Below are 18,419 nucleotides of genomic sequence, written 5' to 3'. Positions count from 1 at the left end.
AAGACATAGTTTTGTTGCTAACATTCCAAACATAGAAACAAATGGAGGTTTTTTCCTTTTCTTTTGGGTGGGGGACTTGGGATTCTATAAGTCTGTGTAAACAACATATTGTCTAGTTTCTGAAAGTGCTACTTTTGTTTATAACAGTTGAGAGAATTTTTTTAAAATACAGTTAAAATGTTAGAAGGCATTAGAGATTTTTAATTTAATTTTTTTTTAACCTACAAATTTATACTCCATGCCTGTATCTCAAAGGGAGTATCTACATGGCTATTTCTTTCATCCACTTCTAGGCCTCATTTCCCCTGGCGTGTCAGTTCCAGTTCAAGTTCCTGGAAGTGAACCTGATATGTCTCAATATTGGCCAAGATTACAGTAAAAAAAAAAAAGGAAATAAAAGAAATATTGTGTTAATTCAGTCAGTGACTGTGGACACAACAGTTGGGTGTTCTGGAAGGAAAGAAAAATGGGCTGTTAGAAGCACTTCAGTTCTGCAACTCTGTCCTGTATTGTATCGGTGGGGAATGGACTTGAAACAAGGACCTTTGTATACAGAAGGCGCGATATCAGTTGGAACAAATCTTCATTTTGGTATCTAAGCTTTTATTCATTTTGGTGTATTATTTGTAAATGGGCATTTGTATGTTATAATGAAAAGAAAAGAACAACGTAGACTGGATGGATGTTTGATCTGTGTTGGTCATGAAGTTGTTTAAAAAAAAAAAATGAAACCATGATCAACAAGCTCTGCCACGAATTTGAGAGTTTTATCAAGATATATCGAATACTTCTACCCATCTGTTCATAGTTTATGGACTGAGGTTCCAAGTTTGTATCATTCCTTTGCATATAATTAAACCTGGAACAACATGCACTAGATTTATGTAAGAAATATCTGTTGGTTTTCCAAAGGTTGTTAACAGATAAAGTTTATGTGCAAAAAGGGTAAGATATAAATTCAAGGAAGAAAAAAGTTGATAGCTAAAAGGTAGATTGTGTCTTCGATATAATAAAATTTGTTTTATGTCAAAATGTAAGTATTTGTCTTCCCTAGAAATCCTCTGAATGATTTCTATAATAAAGTTAATTTCATTTATATTTGACAAGAATACTCTATAGCTGTTTTATACACATTTCCAAGCAATCATACACTTCTTTTTGGCCAGCGAAAGTTAATTGTTCTTAGATATAGTTGTATTACTGTTCACAGTCCAATCATTTTGTGCATCTAGAATTCATTCTTAACCAATTAAAAGTGCTTGCAAGAGTTTTGAACTTAAGTGTTCTGAAGTTGTTCACAACTACATATCAAAATTAATCATTGTTGATTGTAAAAACCATGCCAAAGCCTTTGTATTTCTTTTATTATACTATTTTCTTTTTAACCTTATAGTGTGGTGTTGCAAATTTTGTTTCCATATTAGATTAACATTCTAAACCAACTATTGCTTTCCACACATACCCTATTTTAAACCCTGAAGATACTTAAAGAGATAATTCTTACAGTGTAAATCAGAAATGTGTTAGAAAAAGAATTCCACTTAAAGCTGTATGTAGACCTGTGTCCATTTATACCCACAACATATATACAAAATGGTAATATTTCCCACAGTTAGCCACTTAATTCAAAAGCTCAAAGCCTAGAAATAATTTAAAAATGCAACAAGCTATTAAATAGGAACTGTCTTTTAAATTAGGCTGGCATTTTCAATCGCAGATTTCCATTGTCAGCCTATTTCAACAGTGATTTCACTGAAGTATATTCAAAAGTAGATCTCTTATAGAAGACTCTCTGAAAGCTGTTGCCTTTCTCAAATAGGCCCTCTCCCTTTTCTGTCTCCCTCCCCTTTGCACAAGAGGCATCATTTCCCATTGAACCACTACAGCTGTTCCCATTTGAATCTTGCTTTCTGTGCTGTTGTGGATGGCTGGAGGGTGGAGGGGGGGATGTTGCATGTCAAAGAATAATGAGCACAGACACATCAACAGACAACAACAAAGCGGACTGTGACTGGCCGGTGGGAGTTAAAGGCCTTCAGTCATTGGCAGCTTTAACCAAACATCCCCAAATCTATGAAGCAGGCCCCATTGTTGGTCAGTTGTTATTTGCAATGAAGCACAGATCTGATCATGTTTAAAGTGGCAGCATGCAGGGCAGGAGTGCTTGAGCCCAAGCAAAGGATGGAAAAAAAATAAGCCTTTGTTGGGGAAAAAGGGCCTGTCTGAGACTTTTATTTCTGTCTGTTCTGTGCAACCTATAAGTCAATATAGATAAGTTTTCTTCTGCAAACTTCAGGAGAAATGCTGGGGCTTCTGGCAGTCTGGTTTAAATGTTTGCACATGCAGAAACCTCTGGGGACAAAGACACACTTTACTGAATTGTACTCTGCTCTTTTTTTTTTTTAATCTCTAAAGGCAAATGATCAGAAATACAGACATTAATTGGAGGATTTAAAAACAATCTTCTAGTTTAATATCTACTGTTTTGTAGCTAAGGAATTACCTGTGAACAGATAATTGTGATTCATCTCTCCAAGCACGCTACACCAAAAATACAAAAACAAAAAGCCATTGTCGTCGAGTCGATTCTGACTCATAGCAACCCTATAGGACAGAGTAGAATTGCCCCATAGGGTTTCCATGGCTGTAATCTTTACGGAAGCAGACTGCCACATCTTTCTCCAATGGAGCTGCTAGTGGGTTGGATCTGCTGACATGGTTAGCAGCCAAGCGCTTTAACCACTGAGCCACAAGGGCTCCTTTCCAAGCATGCTACCTATTAATAATTTTATTCCACCAGAGTTGCTGCACATTTAGAGACATCTTCCTATGCTGGTTGCAGCTTTTATTTGTGTGCATGTAGTTTTATTCAGCATCAGCCTGCACTGCACACTCGCACACCTCTCTAGTGGAGTGTGCACACATGCACTGTTGGTCCAGTTGCCCATGCAGGTATTTCTACCTCCTGACATTTTGCAGCCTATATTCCATGAGGGACATGTGCTGAGGGAACTGTTAGAGAAGGGTTATGTGTGAGTGTGTGCACAGCTGCTGGCTGGCTCTCTTTTTCCGTGCAAGAAGGGACAGTTTCCAACTGGCTGTGCTTTGGATTAGGTCAGGCAGCCAGTCCTGGCCCACAGCTCTGTTGTGTAGAATGCATAGACCTTGGAGAACTGAGTGTGGTGCTATGGGTACAGGAGCAGCGGCTGGGAGAAGGGACTGTTGTGGGAGCTAAGGGTCTGTATGTGTGCACTCTGGCACGTATGCTGTGTCCTCTGAGGGTCAGGGTTGCCAGGGCACAGCCTGGTTTAGTTTGAAGAAGAGACTGCTCAGCTGCAGAAGCCCTCTGGTCCAGCAGGGTGGGAACGGCTGTCTTGCCTTCTGCCCTCACCCTAGGGAGTTGAGCTGTCCTTCTGAACAGAGTTCTCAGCAGTCTCCAGGGGACAGCATGGCAGGCACTGTGTGGTAGCCATGCCTGGGAGTTGGCCTTTTATTCATTGTTGAAATAATTTTTGTTTATTTATTTACTGATAGGTATATTCATATAGTTATCAATGGAAATTCTGCAGGGATGTTTTCATGCCATCTTCCAGAATGGAGACCGTCTATTTGTGATGTCTTCAGTAGAATCACAGGACTAGCAGCCTATAATTTTTCTCCAAATTTGACCTACTTAGGGAGACTAGGTGAATAGAATTAAAGCTGAATGTTTGCATAATAAACATTCAAATTAATCTAAGTAAAAAGTTTTTTTACTATAGTGAATTTCCAGGACATTTTTTCCCAAACCTGTGCCTCCTAACTCTTAAATGGCGAACAATTGGCTTCTTTGATACAGCTTATATAATTATTGCTTCCTATTTTTATCATAACTAGATTTCCTGAGATTTATTTATGCAGTCCACCACCACCACCAGCATCTTAAGATTTAGCTTTGTTCTGTAAATGTTTGTCATCTTAAGGACAGTGTCTATTCTGCTCATTTCTTTCTGCTCTCCTATTAATGTCAACAAGATTTTTAAAATGGCTTTTCTTCTCTGTACAATAAGTTTGGCTCACCAAAGCCAAACACATATTCTTCTCTTTTCTCCTTCTCAAGAATAAACCTCATCTTTTTGCCCTGGTCCTGAATGACTTAACGGCTCAGTTTTAAAGTTCAAAGTGTAGGCAGTTATGGTTGGCCTTGAGTAAATTCGATGCTGTTGATGGTGACTATCTTTGGAAAGTAGTAATATGATGTCTTAGAAATGACATTAACAATGGGCTTACACAAATGAATAGGGTCCCCCCACACTTCCTTTTTGTATGCATATGTGTGTGTTTGAGTCTTCAAAATTAAAACATAGACAGGGAATTGACTGCAGAGTGTTGCTCCCCTTTGAAGTAGTTTTATTTTGTCCGTTGTTAGTATTTGAAGATCTTGGAGGTGGAGATAAAGAAAAAATGGAAAAGAGGAAGAGAAAAGTGGAAATTGTCTTGTGGCTACTAAATAGAAATTCAGATGGTCTTAGAACCTCAGCACCTGAGCTGACTGCAGTAGTCAGAATATTTACCTCATGTTAAAGAAAGGCAAGTCTAGCATAAGAAATGAACACCATATATAGGGTTTTGAAGTTCACATACTAGAAACATTTCAAAGGTATGAGCACGTTCAGATACTATGTTTGACATTGTTCTTAAGTATTTATATCAAGGTGATAATTGGAAAAAAACAGAATCTGTTGATAGAGTATTTCATAATCTATTAAAATGGTACGTATACCTACAGTAGCAGTATCAAAGACCAATATTTTTATGTATTATTAGCATAATGGATAATGAATAATGTTTCCAGAACGAAGGAAAACACATTTTTAGAGTGGGTTTTTATCTGAGGAAAGCAAAAAAATATACACCCCTCCCTAGTAGCTTATTTTTATAAAGCCTGCGTGTTGAATCAGAAAAACAAAGCACTTGGATCTGATTTTTGGAAAGCCCAGGTACTCTTCTTATACAAAAAGCACTTTTACTGAGTTTGAAAAGTTCCTTTTGTATTTAAAATGAGGGTTCAAATATGCACATTCAATTTTTACAGTATTTATGTATTTGTAAAGCATATATTAACTAGTAATTGGCAGTTAATTTTATAGACATGGTAGCCAGGGTAGTAAATCAATGACCTATTAAGTATTTTGACAAGCAATTTACATATTTGATGACCTCACATTTCCTCTTCAGAGTCAAATGCTATGTAATTGTTCTGTTGTGTTTGTATAAAATGAATCACAACACGGTAAGAAAAAGGTTAGAGTTATTAAAATAATAACTTGACTAAAATATTCATTTAAATTTATTCAAATTGTCTATAATGCTTTAAAAAGACACAGCAAAGCTTTTTCAGAGTATCTGCACAACATTATTTATTATCTATGGACTAAATCGATTTTTTGAAGTTGCTTTAAATTTTAAAAACACCTTTGCTTAATATAAAAGCCCTTTAATTTTAACTGACAGATCAATTCTGAAACTTTATTTTGAAAAGAAAATGGGGAAGAATTTGTGTCTTTAGAATTAAAAGAAGTGAAAAAAATAAACCAGACATTCTAAAAAAATAGGAGAAACCTGATTTTTAGTACTAATGAAATAGAGGGTGACAAAATAGTTGTCTTTTTGATTTTGATCACAAAAAATAAACTGGTAGTGACAGGATATGATGGAGAGATTTGACATCCTGGCAAATCACTGTCATTGATTCAATTATTCTAATTCTGAATAAAAGCTGTATACAGTATGTGTTTATGCTACAGTGGATTTTTTTTTTAAAGTGACTGACATTCATCATATTGGTTAGACAGTTTTAAAAACCTAGTCTTTGTTTTCGACAATGTTTTCAAGAATACAGTATAATTTGTCATATATTAAAAGCAAACTGCTTAAAAATGCTAGTTTTAACTGCATCAAAATATTCTAACATATTTGAAAATGTATTTTGGAAATTCAGTTTCTTTCAACTGATGTTAAACAGCTTTCTTAAAATTGAGACTCTACTTAAATATGCAAGTTACTTTTTAACTTTTTATTTATTATTTGTCAAAAGCTTTGAGAATATGGAGCTATGATTCAAAAACCTAGTCTTTTATATGAAAACTGGCTCAATGTGCTATACACCCAAATAGACATATATATATATGGTTAGGAATTTACATACCTAGACACTGTTCATAATTAACAAAGGGTTTACCTGGTGCCATGGAAATCTGAATTAGTTTCATTTTTATACTTTGTCTCAGACCCATGTTCTGTACAAATCTTTCACCAAGCTTTGATACACGTTCCCCCCACCCATATCCTAGCATTAATGTAGCTGTCAGTTTGAATTTCAATCCTGGATTATGTCTGTTGACATAATTTCATATGCTGACTTCAATTGTTTAGGATGACTAAACAGAAGACCATCAACTCCTTGCTCTATGCTTTCAGTCACTCAAATTCTTTATATTTATTAATCAATAAGGCCAACTATCTTTAATAGAGTTTTAATCACAAAATATTATTTTGTCTTTATCAATTTAATAACAAGATGCAGAACTGCAGATTCATTTTATTATAAGAAACAAATTTTTCATTTAAAAAAAACACCTTAGCAATTCTGGTGGGAAGTGACTTTTTCAGAAATAAAGAGAAAGTATGTTTTTTCATATTAAACTGAGGATTCCATAATGTTTCATATGCTACCTCCTACAATATGTGCTTTAGTGTGATCCTAAGTGCTTTAGAACAGGGACACTAATGAGCACTGTAAGGTATCTTGAATTTCTGATATTTTATTTGCTTTTATTTAAAAATAAAAATACATTTTATGCAAGAACATAAACAAAATTTTAAAAATGAAAGTATTTCTGTATATAAAGTTGGTTTAAAAAAATGAAGAATGGTGGCCTCATTTTGCAATCCTGACTGTTTTTGAAGGATTGGAGGGTCTAATCGTTAAGAAAAATATTTACATAAGCTATTAGCAATCATAATTAGAGCGTCATATAATTCAGCATGCAACGACTAAGGAGAAATCGCTAGAAGTCCAGGTGCTTCTTGCCTCCGGCCATCATGCCACAGCCTGGGCCCAGCAGTTTGGCGGATTCTGCCAGATCCTGTTTGCTTGAGCGGCTCACTGTGTCTGACAAGTCTGGAGGCAAATGCAGTCGCTATGGCAGAAGATTTCAGGAGAAGGAGAAAAAGAAAAAAAAAATTAATTTTGCTTTCACCAGCATACTTCAGAATACCATATTATGCTCTGTTTATCTGCATTTAATCTTGCATATAAAATTCCTGCTAAAACAATTCTTCAGAATGAAGCCCAATATAATCACATCCTATTCCCACTAGATTTTCCAAATTATAGCCATTGCGGAAACTGGACCAAGAAGCTTAGTGGAACATTTTCAGTGTCCAAACCTAAATGTATTGGGATTTTTCTCATTTAAGTAGAAATGAAAACATGTAAATGAACAAACAGAAGCATACATAACTGAAAATTATCACATAAAATAATGGCAGGGTTGTTTTTGGGCTTCGTTTTGTTTTTGCCAGGGCTCCAAAATGCTATTTTTCAATCTAATACAGCTTTTCAGCAATTATGGATTCTCACAAATGCTTGTTTCCTTTTGTCTATTAAGTTGACCTGATGATTCTATTTCATGGCTACAATTTCTCTAGGAATCTACAATATTCATAGAAATACTGATATAATGAAAAAAAAATCAATCCAAGGGTCAATATTTTTCATATGCTCTGATAAGTCAGCTATAACATCTGATCATACTATGTATGACGTTGGGTTATGTTTTCAAAAGTATAGTGTAGCTCTGAATATTTGCTTACCCCAGTTGTTTTGCTGCAGATACAGACTGATTTAAGCAGATCCAGTAACCAACCATAATTACAGAACAGTTTCTGTAATTAGGGAGATTCATATTTCAAAATAACTTATGTTTTCAAAAGGATTCTATCAAGTTCCTTTAAATATTAGTGCTCCTACTCCACATGATTTGCTTCATATAAATTTAAAATTAAAGGAACATATCTGTTGTATGAGGCACAAAGTGGGTGTGGGAGGTGAAAGGTAAGGCAAGATGGGGCCTTCAACTGATGACGAACCAAAGCCTTCTAGAGGTGAAGAGACCTGGAGACAACCCATGTGAAAGCCTTCATTTGGAGAACTCTCTTCAATATTAAGAAAAAAAGGAAAACGGTGGAACCACTTTTTTTTTTTTGGTCAAAATATTGTGGTCCACAAGCATATGTTCTAGCTAGTTTCTTTCCTGATAAAAGGCTTGTTTATTGTCATGTAAACACAAGCTGTGTGCAAAAGATCAAAATATTTAACATTTAAAATAATTTAAGAATATATTCTTCCTTGATTTGCCTGTAATTATTTTTTAATACAAATTATCTAGGATGAAAGGTACTGTTATGTAGCTATATGACCAACAAAGATGTCTGAAAGCTCAAGAAGGTCAAGAAAAACTTTAATATGCATACAGTAACAGTTACTGATGTTCTTAGCACCCAGTCTGCCACATGTTAAGTAATTCAATGTCTATTTCTTAAATGATTAGAAAAGCTCAAACGGAGCCATATTTGTTTCTTTGTTTTAAACAATTCTTTCATTTCTTTACAACCTAGTTTGTTCTAGAAAGGATTTCAAGCTGAAATAAAAACGTGAAAGCCTCAGGAACCCTACAATGCAGGCATAATTCTAAAGTATGAGGTTACAAATGTCTTCGTAGTATTAACTCTACCAATATCCATGTAAGGAAGCAGGGGGGGAAGAGATCTTTAATTACATGTCTGAGTTTTAATGTTTCTTTAAGATCCTGTAGTTACTGCTAATGAGTAAAGGAACGATGACTAGGATATATGCATGATCTGAAGGTTATCTGAAACTTAAAGAAAGTTCACCATAAAAAAATACACGCGTGTGTACACTTTTGTGTAGGATGTCACATAGATGATGTCAGATGGTGATTAGGCTATTCAGGAAATCTACTGGAGTCAAAAAACTTTTAGAATCTACTCAAACCAAGGAATTTTGACAGGATATGTGAACAGAACACCATCCATATGCCTCGTTTCCTTACAACTGCATAACATGAATAAGACAAATACACAGGTAACCCTCACCAAGCACTTCAAGTTATCTCTGCAAGAGCAAGCAGAAATCGTGGTGGGGGAAGAGGAACAGGAAAATGCTTCACGGAGATGGGATCTGAGCTAGGTTTGAACGAATGAAGTAGCCTCTAACCTGTGGAAATGGTCATTTGCTGAATAGCTGAACCCATATATCTCTAAAATCACAGGATGCATTCTGTTGAAGGGTCATACTGTTCTGATAATTTAACTGAAGAAACTAGTGTAGTGTTTTCAGAACTTGCATAATACAGTTCATTCCAGGAGTGTACCTATTTGCTTGTTGACTGGCTAAAAATTTCTCTTCCTCTGTTCCTCTAGGCAATGAGTGTGAGCCAGTTGGCTGAAAGCCCTTCACAGCAAAAGTAGCTAAATGTGACATTGTTGACATGCTTGGAAATCTTTCAGGTTGAATGGCTTTGAAGGAAAGTCAAATATCGTTTGTGTGTAATTTCGGAGCACAAAATTTTGGGGGGGGGATATGATTAAATGCTTCTAACCAAATGCTACACCGTAAAAGCTAGTTGCATACTCATGCTCTTTGAAAACGTCCAAGGATGGCTCTTTGGAAATATGTGAATCTAGGTGTGATTTTTCCTGCTTTTGTTGATTATTACTTGAACAAGCTTACTCTGTCATCTAAATTCTCAAGGAGTTGGGTTTGTTTCTTCCTTTCTGAGCCTCCCCCTGTGCACCATGTCAGTGCGATGTGAAGCAGTGAGGAAGAACGAGAGATCAGGTTCCAGGCTTGCCAGGTGTGTCAGAGGCTTTTCCTTTGAGGCTTCCAAAGCTTTTACACATTTGACATGTAAATGTTTAGATGCTGCTGTACCCTAGATCTGTCTTCTGAACAAATATGCTGCAAGATACTCTGCATAGCATGGTGGCCTCCTTTAGACTAAAACTGCAAGGCTGTAGGTTATATAAACTTTTAGACCTTGAGGTTTCACTGAGTAATGGTTTAAATAAAAATCATACCATATTTTAAAAAACAAACTATTTTCAACCTTGTAAATCAAATCAAGGCATTTATCTTTCTCATCTTATACTTGGGGGTTCTGAGGTCAGACAGGGCCAAAAGGAAGAAAAAAAGCATCTTACATCTTGAGCTGACATTTTTTTCCCCCCGATTCTTTCCCCAGATTCTGATTTTCCTTCCTCAGAATCTGGAAGGGAGGGGCTTTGTTGCTGATATAAAAAAAAAGCTAAACCCACTGGCATGGAATCGATTTCAACTCATAGCAACCCTATAGGACAGAGTAGAACTGCCCCATAGAGTTTCCAAGGAGTGCCTGGTGGATTCGAACTGCTGACCTTTTGGTTAGCAGCCACAGCACTTAACCATTACACCAACCGGGTTTCTGTTGCTGATATAGGAGATGGATATATGAGGGGCTGGCTGCCTGTTTCTTCCATTAATGCCTGTCTGAAATGATGATTTCTATTTAGGCAAAGCGATCTGGGAAAGTTATAGCAACTCTAAAGGGTCCCACACAGGCCTGGGCGAAGTGCAGTGATCCCACTGGATTAACGTGACCCAACCTGCAAGGAGGAAACATGAGGCTGGCAAATTACTCTGGCAGATTAGGAGAGCTCCTGCCAAAGGCACCCTTAGGCCCATAAGAAGCCCACTCCGGGTCACAACAAAGCAGCAGCAACAAGAGTGATTTGCTTTGAAGCTCTAGGGTGTACCAAGCAGAGCCAGGCTTTGGGGATTCTTTCCCCTTTGCCTGTTTCTTTGTCGGGCTTAGCAACAGGGTCGCTATGAGTCGGAATTGACTCGATGGCAATGGTTTTTTTTGTGGTTACTGAATATACTTTGTTCCTTCTTGAGTCAATGACTAAACTGATTCCATAGTCACATAGGACTGGATTTCCTGGCTCAAAAGTTCCCTTCCTAATTCCTTTTCTCTCAGCCTGCCAGACCTGTGCTCAGCACTCACAGTTCCCAGACAGAAGGGGCAAGATAATAAATCTAGATTACACCTGGATTTGAGACAAACTGCAGGTAAATACCCATTAAAAAAAGTTTAATCAAGTTATATTTTTCATATTTTGCCAAGACCAAACCACCAGGTACTGTTTGTTTTCTGAAAACAATTGATGTACTACATTTTAACCCTTAGCAGATGAACAGAGATTTGATTTAATCTTTTTAAAATTTTTGACATTTCCTAACAAGTCACAATTTGTATTGCTCTGAATCACAGAAATCAATGCTACATACTTCAAGAGACTTCTAATATATTTTTTCTCTGAAATATAGCCAATTTAAATTAAAACTTGTAAACACTTTAGAACACATCGGCTCTATACTGGTCCCATTACAGAGGCAGTCAGGGCTTGTTGACAGGAGTATCGGGCTTGGAGGCAGAGAAAGTTGGACACCTGGCTGTCACCCACTCTCAATGTGACCATGGACAAGCCAATCCACCTCTAAGCCTCAGCGTCCTCATCACCAGGGGAATCATTCTTCCACCTCTGGGCCCAAGGCTGATGCTCTTGCTATTTCTCAGCCAGCAGGAAGAAGAAAAGGGGCCGAGAAGGCAAGACCTGCAAGTTGGAGACATTGCTTCCACTCATGCCCAGAACTTATATATGGTCTCATCTGGTTGCATGGAAGGCTGGGAAATGTTTAAAAATGTATAAAAAGTGTTTAAAATGTATTAAAAAAAAAGTTAAAAAAATCTATTACCATCGAAGAATGAGCAAGTGGATACTGGGTAGAGACAACTAGCAGTCTGTCACAGGGAACCTGAGAAGGACCATGACAAAATGATCACCATCCAGAAGCATCACTCAGTATGTGAGCTGCAGCTGACTGCTTGGGGTTCCATTCTCCATCTTCATTTCTGACCAAGAAATGCAGACCTGATGCTCAGAGCAGCCCAGGGGAAGGGGGCTAAAGTAAAGTATTCAGACCCTCTCTTTGTCTACGCATAAAGAGAGAGATACTCCCCTTTCCTTTGTGGAAAGACTGATTTCCTTCCAGGGTGTGGTGAATTGAATTGTGTCCCTAACAAAAGATATGTTGAATTTCTAACACCTGTACCTGTGAACAAGACCTTATTTAGAGAAGTGGAGTCTTTCTTTAAAGATCTTATCAATTAAATCATACCAGAGTAGGGTGGCTCGTAGTCCTAATCCCTCTGAGTAGTGATTTATAAAAAGAGAGGATAGACACGGAAAGAGTCACATATGGGGAAGACACCATGTGAGGATTCATCTACAAGCCAAGGAACTCCAAGAAATGCTCAGGCCACCAGAAGCTGAAAGAGGTAAGGAAGAATCTTCTTCTAGAGCCAACGGAGAGAACATAGCCCTGCTGATGCCTTGAATTCAGACAATAAATTTCTGTTCTTTCCAGCCACTACTTTTTGGTATTTTTTATGGCAACCCTAGGCAACTAAAACACATGGGCACAGGGAGGAAGTTAGAAGGAAAGAGACAGATGGAGCAGGTTTGGTTTATTCATCATCACAGTACTGCTATTATTTCTTTACAAGCTTGTATTGTTTCAACGTGTAAAAAAATGAACGTTATGTGCTATTCTGTAATTACATTTTTGACATTACATTTATATTATTCTGCAATTATTTTATTACAATGCAATATTACATTATTACTAGTATACATTGGTTAAAATTTGGCAATATGGAAGATTCACTTGCCTAATTTTGACGGGTTTTGCATTATTCTCATATTTAACAGGGCAGTGGAAACAGTGCCAGAATCAAATTTTTGCTCTTTTGGATTGGTAAGCATACATTTGGTAGTGTAGGAATATTTCTGAGAAAAATTCTGCCAAATATGGTCAGGTTTTATTTTTTTGTTTGTTTAAGGTTCAATTCGTTATCAGGGTTCAAGATTAAAATTGTTTTATTGAATGTCATAATCACACTATATCCTTTAAATAAAAAAGTCATTTAGTTCTCCTGAACGATCTGAAAATCAGACAAAATTTCAGAGCTGCAACATTGCACATTGGCTGCCCACTGAAAAATGCTCAGGTGTGCAATTATTTTGACCGTCAATTATAACTGACAGTATTGTCTCTTAAAGCAGATTGTGAAGATCTCAATTGTCTAAACGAAAGTGTGATTTGTAGAAAGGTGTGTGTCTGTGCGGATATTGCTAGTTTACTCCCAATATGTATTCTTCCATCTTTTTAGCTAGTAATAGAGCCCCCGAATATTAGGGGCATTGGTCTCCCAGAATGAAGGTCACATTTCCCAGCTTCCCTTCCATTAGATGAGGCAGAGTGACCAAGGCATTGTTTGTTTGTTTGTTTCCTGGTCACTTTATCTTGAGCAGAAGTGTTATGGTTAACTTCAGGGTCAGATCTTAAAAGAGAGGGGTGTCATCTATTTCCCCTTTCCCTCAGTATCACTATTAGACCTCAGCAAGAGGGGCCACTGCCCTGGGCCCTGATTAAACCCTCTTTTGGAGCCTCCCCTCTCCATGGGGTGAGGAATTACAGGCCTTAGGGAATGTACTCATCTAGAGCCTATACTTTTCTTTTGAGAACATGCTCTGGTACTCAGGACTGTAAATTCTGTCTCCAAATGGACGCAAAGCCTGCAGAAGTCTCTTCTCTAGGTTTGTACTCCAAGGGTGGACTGTGTTGTCTGTTGCGTACCTTGGGGCCCAAGGAATAACCAAGGTATGGCTGTTTGCCAGGACTGTGCGCAGAGTTTGGATGTGCAGGTTGGGTGTCCACAAGCATGTGTGCGAGGCCCCCTGTGTAGGCCAATTCTCCCAATGTCTCTGTGTTCTGGAGTCGAACTCTGATCCTAAATTTAAACTTTGTTTTCCAGGAAGCTATATTTTTGAAGAAAGGAAGATAAAGCATATTTAGCAGATTTTGGCTTATTAACTTTTAAATATTTAGATATATGTGACCCTTTATTTGCAGTCTTGCCCTAGGCTCTGCAAATGTTAGGGATGAGCCTAACTTCCCTCTTTCCACTTGATGACATGTGGACGTGAGGATGGGCACTGAAGCAACTATACTGGATTATAATATAGATGCTATGGACTGAGGAGGGCATAGCAAAATGAGAGAATGAGTCTAGGCTCTTCCAAAACCAAACTGTCACCAAAAGAGCCCTGGGCCACCTATCTGGGCTTTTATGTGAAAGATACATAAACTTGCATATTGTTTAAGCCACTCAATTTTGAGATTTCTGTAATAATAGCCTTACCTATATCCTGTTTCTATAGAATTTGGTATCTGACAAATGGAGCACTCAAATTATGCAACTATTAAGTTGGTTTAGTGGTTGGAAGGTTGGCAGTAAGGTCAAATATGGCAGGATGGAAAGCTGGTGACCACCAGACGGAATACACAGGAATCACGTCTATTACATCTGTGGAAAGAGACAATGGAGAAGCTCAATATCATTAGTTAGAATAAGGCCAAGGGCTGACTGCGGAACAGAACATCAATTGCTCATTTGCAAGTTCAAGCTGAAGCTGAAGAAAATTAAAACAAGTCCACGAGAGCCAAAGTATGACTTGGAGTACATTCCACATGAATTTAGAGACCACCACAAGAACAGACATGACTCGTTGAACTCTAATGACAGAAGACCAGACAAGTTGTGGATGACATCAAGGACATCATTCATGAAGAAAGCAAAAGGTCATTAAAAAGAGAGGAAAGAAAGAAAAGACCAAAATGGATGTCAGAAGAGACTCTGAAACTTGCTCTTGAATGTAGAGTAGTTAAAGTGAATGGAAGAAATGATAAAGTAAGAGAGCTGAATAAAAGACTTCAAAGGGAGGCTTGAGAAGACAAAGTAAGGATTATAATGAATGTGCAAAGACCTGGAGTTGGAAAACCAAAAGGCAAGAACATGCTCAGCATTTGTCACGCTGAAAGAACTGAAGAAAAAAATTTAAGCTTCAAGTTGCAATACTGAAGGTTTCTATGGGCAAGATATTGAACGGTGCAGGAAGCATCAAAAGAAGATGGAAGGAATACACAGAGTCACTGTACCAAAAAGAACTGGTCAATGTTCAACCATTTCAGGAGGCAGCATATGATCAAGAACCGATGGTACTGAAGGAAGAAATCCAAGCTGCACTAAAGGCATTGGTGAAAAACAAGGCTCCAGGAATTGATGGAATACCAATTGAGATGTTTCAACAAAGGGATGTAACCAACTGGAGGAGATATCTGTGCCTGTTCCAAAGAAAGGTGATCCAACAGAATGTGGAAATTATTGAATAATATCATTAATATTACATGCAAGTAAAATTTTGTTGAAGATAATTCCAAAATGGTTGCAGCAATACATTGACAGGGAACTGCCAGAAATTCAAGCTGGATTCAGAAGAGGATGTGGAATGAGGGTCTCATTCAGATGGATCTTGGCTGAAAGCAGAGAATACCAGAAAGATGTTTACCTGTGTTTTACTGACTATGCAAAGGCATTCGACTGTGTGGATAATAACAAATTATGGATAACACTGTGAAGAATAAGAATTCCAGAACACTTAATTGTGCTCATGAGGAACCTGTACATAGACCAAGAGGCAGTTGTTTGAACAGAACAAGGGGATACTGTGTGGTTTAAAATCAGGAAAAGTGTGCATCAGGGTTGAATCCTTTCACCATACCTCTTCAACCTGTATGCTGAGCAAAAAATCCAAGAAGTTGAACTATATGAAGAAGAAGAAGGCATCAGGATTGGAGGAAGACTCATTAACAACCTGCAATATGCAGATGACACAACCTTGTTTGCTCAAAGAGAGGACTTGAAGCTTGAAGATCAAAGACTACAGCCTTCAGTATGGATTATACCTCAACATAAAGAAAACAAAAATCCTCAAAACTGGACCAATAAGCAACATCATGATTAAATGGAGAAAATATTGAAGTTGTCAAAAATTTCATTTTACTTAGATCCATAATCAACACCCATGGAAGCAGTAGTCAAGAAAGGAAGCAATGTATTGCATTGGGCAAATCAAATCTGCTGCAAAAGACCTCTTTAAAGTGTTAAAAAGCAAAGATGTCACTTTGAGGACTAAGGTACACCTGACTCAAGCTGAAAGAACTGAAGAAAAAATTTAAGCCATGGTATTTTCAATCGCCTCATATTCATGTGAAAGCTGGACAATGAATAAGGAACAGAGAGGTAGAACTGATGCCTTGAATTATGGTGCTGGCAAAGAATACTGAATATACCACGGACTGCCAAAAGAATGAACAAATCTATCTTGGAAGAAGTACAGCCAGGATGCTCCCTAGAAGCGAGGATGGTGACTAGACATGTTGCCAGGAGAGACTACTCCCTGGAGAAGGAGATCATGCTTGGTAAAGTAGAGAGTCAGCAAAAAAGAAGACGACCCTCAATGAGATGGATGATGCAGTGGCTGCAACAATGGGCTCAAACATAGTAACAATTGTGAGGATGGCACAGGACTGGGCAGTGTTTCTTTCTGTTGTACACAGGGTTACTGTGAGCTGAAACCAATTTAACGGCACCTAACAACATTTTTAGATCTCTGTAATAACAGCCTAACCCATATCTTGTTTGTATAGAATTTGGTAGCCAACAAATAGAGCACTCAAGTTATGCAACCATTAAGTTGGTTTAGTGGTTGGAAGGTGGGCAGTAAGGTCACATATGGCAGGCTGGAAAGCTGGTGATAACTTGGAAGGCAAACCTTATACCTCCCAAGTCAGTAGTTTAGGGGAAACATTGGAAAAATTCAGAACATTGATGTGTTACTTGCTCCTTGCCATTCTAGCATAATCATTTATAAAACACAAAATTCAGGGTAGAGCTCCAGAGTTTGCAAGAAGAGATGGAAGGGAATACAACTCTTAAAAGAGGTGCTATATCTGCAGCCCACAATCTAAACTGATTGATGGCTTGGTGATTTGGGGCCTCACAGGGTTGAAAAAAATCAGCCTTTCTATACCTGTACACTGAAGCTAGCAGCTTCGCAGGAGATGTCTGTACCCCGAGCCTTTGCTAAATACCTTCCATTAAGAGTCTGGCCAGAAAATAGAAGCCAGCTCAGAGATAAAGGTTAGATTAAGGGTGTTGCCTTCCCATCCAAATCTATTATTTCAGATGGCTTCAAGTTATCTATGAACAAGATGAAAGAGACAGGCCGGTGTAACAGTTGGGTGAAGAAGGGGAATAAGCACTCATTGTCCATTCCAACTGCCTTCTGGTACGCCTTCCTGTATGTCTGAGGCTGGAAAGCTGTGAATTAGGTTCAGCCAATTAGATGTATCTGTACTAAATTTGGAGTCCCTAGGTGATGAAAATGGTTAACGTGCTTGGCTGCTAACCGAAACGGTGGAGGTTGGAGTCCACCTAGAGGCACCTTGGAAGACAGGCCTGGCAATCTACTTAAGAAAAGTCAGCTATTGGAGCTCTGTGGAGCACAAAATTCTACTCTGATACACATGAGGTTGCCATGAGTTCCAACTGACTCGATAGTAACTGGTTTTGGTTTGGCGCTAGATTTAGAAGGTGGAAGAGAAGGAGGAGCTATCTTCTTGCCGCACTGACTACTACAATTGGCAAGTATTGTTGTAGAGTCAATTTTTCTTGCCATTGGTATTCTAGTGATTAGTTAACAGCTTAATAGTCAATAGCTTCATGGGAGTTGAGACGCAGCTGTGGAAATGGCCAGATCAGTGTTTCAGTGTCCAGTTACTAGCTTCATGGGGTCAAGAAGCAGTGGTGGCAGTGGGACCACAGAAGTGTATGCTTTCAGTTAATAGCTCCGGTGGCAGTCTCTCCATTCTACACCTTCCTGTTTAGTGACAGTGTTCTCCAGCCCTTCCAATTATTTTGCCAGTCCCCAATTTTCTGTCGTAAGATTTCCTTCTGCATAAAATAATTAGGTGGTATCTGTTTCCTGCAACTGAATCCTAGAACTATGTCTACACAAGCTCTTTGGCTGTGATTACGTGAATGTGGAAGTGAAGCAAACAGACTGGGAACTTTCTAAAGTCTTAAGGGAATGGTATTGCCAAAGAAAATCAAATGTCTAGTCAAAAGTGTACAGTTATTTAACCTCTAAAGTAATTTCCTTGAAGACTAAGGTGTGCCTGACCCAAGCCATGGTGTTTTCAATTGCCTCATATGCATGCGAAAGCTGGACAACGAATAAGAAAGACCAATGAAGAATTGACGCCTTTGAATTATGGTGTCGGCGAAGAATATTGAATATACCATGGACTGCCAAAAGAATGAACAAATCTGTCTTGGAAGAAGTACAAC

At 38.0% G+C, this 18,419-nt stretch overlaps 2 protein-coding genes across 10 annotated transcripts in view; one reads left to right on the top strand and one right to left on the bottom strand.

The window, feature by feature from the left end:
- PAX6 (paired box 6) overlaps window positions 1-1,665 on the top strand; it is a 28,612-nt gene extending 26,947 nt beyond the window's left edge. For 5 of the 9 annotated variants that reach the window (XM_004369759.2, XM_004369755.2, XM_004369758.2 and 2 more), the window contains one exon: window positions 294-507. In XM_004369759.2, the coding sequence (XP_004369816.1) occupies window positions 294-379 (86 nt within the window). In that variant the 3' untranslated portion in view covers window positions 380-507. Of the gene's footprint in view, window positions 1-293 lie in introns of all 9 variants that reach the window. The other 4 variants (XM_004369752.2, XM_004369753.2, XM_004369754.2 and 1 more) reach the window with 2 other exon arrangements.
- A 5,128-nt stretch (window positions 1,666-6,793) lies between these two features.
- The window catches only part of ELP4 (elongator acetyltransferase complex subunit 4), a 276,959-nt gene continuing 265,333 nt past the window's right edge, over window positions 6,794-18,419 (bottom strand). Inside the window, exon 10 of the mRNA XM_004369749.1 lies at window positions 6,794-7,181. Coding sequence (XP_004369806.1) covers window positions 7,050-7,181 — 132 coding nt within the window. The 3' untranslated portion in view covers window positions 6,794-7,049. The remainder of the gene's footprint in view (window positions 7,182-18,419) is intronic.

This window comes from Trichechus manatus, unplaced genomic scaffold (genome assembly GCF_000243295.1).
Source record: "Trichechus manatus latirostris isolate Lorelei unplaced genomic scaffold, TriManLat1.0 scaffold00006, whole genome shotgun sequence".
NCBI classification, from domain to species: domain Eukaryota; kingdom Metazoa; phylum Chordata; class Mammalia; order Sirenia; family Trichechidae; genus Trichechus; species Trichechus manatus.
The sequence above is the reverse complement of the archived record's forward strand: the minus strand, read 5'-3'. Positions and strand labels throughout refer to the sequence as shown.